Source organism: Dipodomys ordii, unplaced genomic scaffold (genome assembly GCF_000151885.1).
Source record: "Dipodomys ordii isolate 6190 unplaced genomic scaffold, Dord_2.0 Scaffold4, whole genome shotgun sequence".
NCBI classification, from domain to species: domain Eukaryota; kingdom Metazoa; phylum Chordata; class Mammalia; order Rodentia; family Heteromyidae; genus Dipodomys; species Dipodomys ordii.
In genome coordinates this window covers 37,815,734-37,821,413 of record NW_012267220.1, presented here as the reverse complement: position 1 = coordinate 37,821,413, position 5,680 = coordinate 37,815,734, and the positions used below count along the sequence as shown (strand labels likewise).

Below are 5,680 nucleotides of genomic sequence, written 5' to 3'. Positions count from 1 at the left end.
ACACCAGGTCATCTATATTGCTCTCAGCCTCAGTGAACTCCATCTCATCCATCCCCTCGGCCATGTACCAGTGCAAGAATGCCTTGCGCTGGAGCATGGTTCTAAATTGTTGGGACAACTGCTTGAAGGGTTCTTGGATGGCAGTGTTGTTGCCGATGAAGGTGGCCGACATCATGAGGCCACGCGGGGGGATGTCACACACAGCTGTCTTCACATTGTTGGGAATCCAGTCTGCAAAGTAGCTGCTGTTCTTGTTCTGCATGTTGAGCATCTGCTCATCTACCTCCTTCATGGACATGCGGTCTCGGAAGATGGCAGCCGCTGTCAGATAGCGGCCATGGTGGGGATCACAGGAGACCATCATGTTCTTGGCGTCAAACATCTGGTGGGTAAGCTCAGGCACTGAGAGAGCATGGTACTGCTGGCTAGCGTGGCTGGTCAGGGGTGCAAAGCCAGGCATGAAGAAGTGTAGGCGGGGGAAGGGCACGAAATTCGTGGCCAGCTTGCGCAGGTCTGCATTCAGCTGGCCGGGGAAGCACAAGCATGTGGTGACCCCGCTCATGATGGCTGACACCAGGTGGTTCAGGTCTCCATAGGTGGGTGTGGGCAGCTTCAGGGTGTGGGAGCAGATGTCATACAGAGCCTCGTTGTCAATGCAGAAAGTCTCATTTGCATTTCCCACCAACTGGTGGAGAGACAAGATCACATTGTAGGGTTCAATCACGGTGTCTGACACCTTGGGGGAGGGCATGACACTGAAGGTGTTCATGATGTGGTCTGGGTACTCCTCTAGGATCTTGTTGAGAATCAGGGTGCCTATGCCTGACCCGGTGCCACCTCCCAGGGAATGGGCCAGCTGGAAACCCTGGAGACAGTCACACCTTTCTGACTCCCGCCGTACCACATCCAGCACGGATTCCACCATCTCGGCTCCCTCTGTGTAGTGGCCCTTGGCCCAGTTATTGCCTGACCCAATCTGGCCTATGAGACACAAAGACACGATGAGACACACCCTCCAAGAATAATGACTGTGCTAACCTTTGCTATTACTTTTTAGATACACTTTGGTGAAATAAGGAAATGTTTTCAATGTATCTGGGACCCTACAAATCATCCAGGTTCTAAAGAAAAGTAAAGACAATGTGGAGGAAAATACATTTTAACCCAAATCAAGTACTTCTAGAAATGAAGAACCGAGCCTGCCTCAATACTGGAAATGTAGTTAATTTCACAAGAGGCACAGGAGCACAGTGTGGTCAGAGTGAGGCTAAGCTGCAAGTACTTGTCTGCACCTTGCTCACACATAGCTGTGCTTTGATTTCTGGTGTCCTGAAGTGGTTCTCTGTTATTGCCAGGCCTTTGGAATGACCAGCAGCGCTGAAACCTTGTTGGAGGCTTTCCCTGCTTGCTGCTCTTTTCCTTCAGAGGCTGTTTTGTCATGGAGGGCGTGCAGAGTGACATTGATCTGAACTGTCTGAGTGTCCAGGGGCATGACTCCCATGGACTGGAATAGGTAGGTTTGGTGAGGACAATATCTAGGTGGATAAAGGCTCAGCCCAGCACTGGAATGCCTGGATGTTAGGACCCATGGACCATGATGACATACCATACGTGAAGTTGTCTGGCCTAAAGCTCTGGCCAAATCGTCCTGATCTCACTGAATCTAAGGTGCCAGGCTCTAGGTCTACCATGATGGCCCAAGGAACATATTTGTTGCCTGTGGGAACAAGAGTTGACTTAGGCCTATACTTGAAAAGGAACTTAGGGGGCAGAGCTTATGATTCTAAGTGACACTCAGCATTCATTACAAAAATTACAGCATTTGAGACATGGAAACAGAAAAGATACCTTGAGCATGAATCCCCATGCAAGAGGCTTCAGCAACTTTAAGGATGTTTGCAGTTGTCTATTTCCATGAATATTCATTCCTTTGCTTTGGGCATGGTGGCTGAAATCTCAGCTACACAGGAGGCAAAGATGAGCATCAGGCTTTGAGTCTAATGCTGCAAAAGAAAGGTGGCAACACCATTTTTTGTGGTTCATCATGGGGCTTGAACTCTGGGCCTGGGCACTGTCCCTCAGCTCTCCAGCTCAAGGCTAGCACTCTATCACTTGAGCCACAACCCCACTTTCAGTTTTCTTATTGGAGATAAGAGTCTCAGGGACTTTTCTGCTCAGGCAAAATTTGAACCATGATTCTCATATCTTAGCCTACTAAGTAGCCAGCATTACAGGAATGAGTCACCAGTGCCTATCAGCAAGAAACTTTCTCTTTTTTGTTAATTTTATTTTATTGTAAAGGTGCTGTATAGAGGAGATAGTTACATGAGTAAAGAAATGAGAACATTTCTTGTCAAAAATTGTTACCCCCTACTTTGTTGTTCTCCCATTATCCCTTCCCTTCCCCAATTACCTTTCTCAAGAAATGAACCAGGTTCATGCTTATAATCCTAGCTACTCTGGAGGCCGAGATCAGAGGATCACTCTTCAAAGCCAGCTGGGGCAGGAAAAGTCCTTAAGACCCTTATCTCTAATAAACTAACAGAAAACCAGAAATGGCACTGTGGCTCGAGAGGTAGAGCTGCTTGCCTTGAACTGAAGAGTTGAGGGACAGTGCCTAGGCCCAAAGTCCAAGCCACATGACCGACACCCCAACACCAAAAAAAAAGCCAGGTATGGCTATTCACCAAGTAGATGTAGGGGAATTCAAGTGTAAGGCTTTCCTGGAGAAAACGTCTATACAATATATATTTCTTGTCTTATAATGTTTCAATAATGGTTATCAAATAGCACACATCCTTGTATTCAAATACTCAGAGCAACCTTGAGCAATGACTTGCAATTTCCCATTTATCCTGATTTGGCCCAAGGGAAAGCAGTTAACATGATGTAAACACCATTTTTAGAATACCCCCTTCCTAAACATTCACATGAAGAAAACTGGCCATCCTGCTGGATATACAGGATCTAATCAAGACACAACCTAAAATACTGTTCATAGAAGTGACACAATCCAACCCAACCACTCTCAACCAAGGTGAGGACATCCCAAAATGCAAATCTATAAAACTCAAATAAATTAAATGGCTTTGTACTTTTTTTGTACTTGTTCATTGGTTTAATACACAGGAAAGCCAATTATCCATGATTCTGTTTGTATACAATAATGTAGAATGGAAACTCAATATAAAATTAAATGAACTTTACATTGGCAGTTACAAAAACTGAAAAGCTACTCTGTAGACTTCAATTAAGCTATTTATGTTAGGAAAGACAATATGATTCATTTAAAAGCAATGTTTACAAATTAGTATTGGTTTTTTCTACATCACAAGAATGTGTTCTTACTTTAAAAACCTTAAAAATAATTTATTGTTGGCTAAGTATTCATATTCAAAATGCTCAAGACCAGAAATGTTATAGATTTCAGGGTGAGACACTTCATTTATGCTTTGTGATTTGGACTATTCTCATATATATTAGTGACTGAACATCCCTCTTTAAAATTTTTTAAATTTTCTTTTTAAAAATATTGTTTTAGAAATTTAATCTGTATTTTAAAGAGGCAATGTAACTGGGCTCTGGTTGCTTAAGGGTGTAATTCTAGCTACTCAAAAATCTAAGATGAGACCTTAGCATCGCAGATTGAAGTCAGCTGGGGCCGGAAAGTCTGGGAGACTCATCTCCAAGAAACTACCCAAAACAAAAGAAGCTCATAGTCAGTGCCCAGGCCTTGAGCTTAGAAGGATGATCAGCACACAACCAAATGGCACTGGATTATATTATATTTTATCAATTGTTTTAGAATGCATATTTAGGCAGTCTCATTTTTAATTATGTGAAACACACTTATGCCTTTAATCCTAGCTACCCAGAAGGCTGAGATCAGAGAATCACGGTTCAAAGCCAGCCAGGGCACAAAAAGCTGGCCAGACTCATCTCCATAAAACACCAGCAAACTGGAAGTGGCACTGTAGCTTAAGTGGTAGAGCTGCTTGCCTTGAGCTGAAGAGTTGAGCGACAGTGTGTAGGCCCAGAGTTCAAGCTCCATGACCAGAAAAAAATCCAGGTGTGGTTAGTCAGCAAGTAGAGATAGGGGGAACTCAGGTATAAGGCTTTCCTGTGTATACAAGAGTATACTCAAAAATTAAAACAAAGTTTCTGGTGGAGTGGTTCAGTTGGATACAGCACTTGACTTACAAGATCAAGGTCCCAAATTAAAACTACAATACTACCATAAGAAAGGCAGGAACTCCTTCCTTGTCAGTAGTATTCCCCGGGGAACTATTTTGCCACGGTATGGGAAGCCAGATGGGAGACACTCACCAGCTGCCTCATCGTAATACACCTCGATTCTCTGTAGCTGTAAATGGCTGTCTCCATAGTAGTTGCCAGTGCAGTCAATATTGTGCTCATCGCTTAGCATTTCCCAAAACTGAGATGGAAATAGAAGTGTATTATGAAGTAGAATGATAACTGTCCAAACAATGCATTTTAAAGTAACTATAAGAAACCTATGTCCTGTTGACACAAATATATTTGTAAAAAAAATTACATTTTCTAAATTAAAAAAAGCACAGAAATTGGTGGTATTTTAGTTTTGTTAATCTCTTTGCTATCTGGCTGAATAGAAGACATCTGGGTTCTCCTAGAGTATTCCATCTTATGAAGTACCATATTCTGTTTGTATTCTATGACGAGTAGCTGGCCTTACTTGGACATGAAATTGCCAAAGCAGTAACTTGAAGACTCAGCTAGAAGGGTCTCCAGAACTCCAAGTGTCCTCAGAGCATACACGACAACCACCGATTTAGAAAACACCCAACTTAAGGGAGATGAGATGAGGCATGAAAACTCGGAGAAATTTTCCTTAAGGTAGAAGAACTGTTCTCAATTATCTGACACTCATCAGTTGACACAAAGGGAATTGTCTGTATCTTTCAGCTCAAAGACACTGCAGTCCTTGCATTCAAACTAGACCAAAAGTGCATTAGTCTATTCCCAGGAAACTAAATACAAAGACTTGAGGCTCAGGTAAGACTAAGACATGCAAGGGATTTGAAACCACCACAGCCTTGCTTAAAACCCACACCCACCAGGGCCACACAAATTAGGGAAATTGGAGAAGCTATCTGGGGGACTTCATTTGCAGAAGGTTAGGGGCCACCAAAGAGCCCCACCTACCTCAGCCTAGCCATGACCACCACCACCTCCACACTCCAACCCCGTCCTCCTTCTCCTTCCCCTAAATTTGAGACTTGGATCCATGGCCAGTGCCATGCTCACCTTTGTGCCAATCTGGTTGCCACACTGGCCTGCCTGTATGTACACAATCTCCCTCATGGTGCAGGGCTGCGGAGCAGTTGGATGCGTGTCTTCAGCAGTGGTGCCCACAGAGGCAAACAGGTAGAGCTGGGAAGCAGGAATCTGACACAGTGAACTCAGATCTCCATTTATACCTCTGGTTGTTACAGGGGCAGAGGAGGTGGGGCGGACTTGATTATAGGTGGAGCCAGCAGGTGCTCCAACTCAGTCTCCCTATTGCTGGGTAATCAGAGGACCCTACCAGTTCCCACCTACCCTGGCATCCAGCTGCCAGCTGCAAGTCCATTAGCACAGTTGCCACTCTATTTGGATCCTCTGGTCACCCTGCCATCCACTCCCCACTCTGACTCACAAG

The 5,680-nt window shown here is 44.3% G+C and overlaps 1 protein-coding gene across 1 annotated transcript in view; it reads right to left on the bottom strand.

The window, feature by feature from the left end:
• The window catches only part of LOC105991751 (tubulin beta chain-like), a 39,572-nt gene extending 34,229 nt beyond the window's left edge, over positions 1 to 5,343 (bottom strand). The window contains exons 1-5 of the mRNA XM_013024452.1: positions 5,287 to 5,343; positions 4,327 to 4,435; positions 2,912 to 2,914; positions 1,607 to 1,717; positions 5 to 981 (exon numbers count right to left, since the gene is read on the bottom strand). Coding sequence (XP_012879906.1) covers positions 5 to 981; positions 1,607 to 1,717; positions 2,912 to 2,914; positions 4,327 to 4,435; positions 5,287 to 5,343 — 1,257 coding nt within the window. The remainder of the gene's footprint in view (positions 1 to 4; positions 982 to 1,606; positions 1,718 to 2,911; positions 2,915 to 4,326; positions 4,436 to 5,286) is intronic.
• Positions 5,344 to 5,680: the final 337 nt, after the last annotated feature.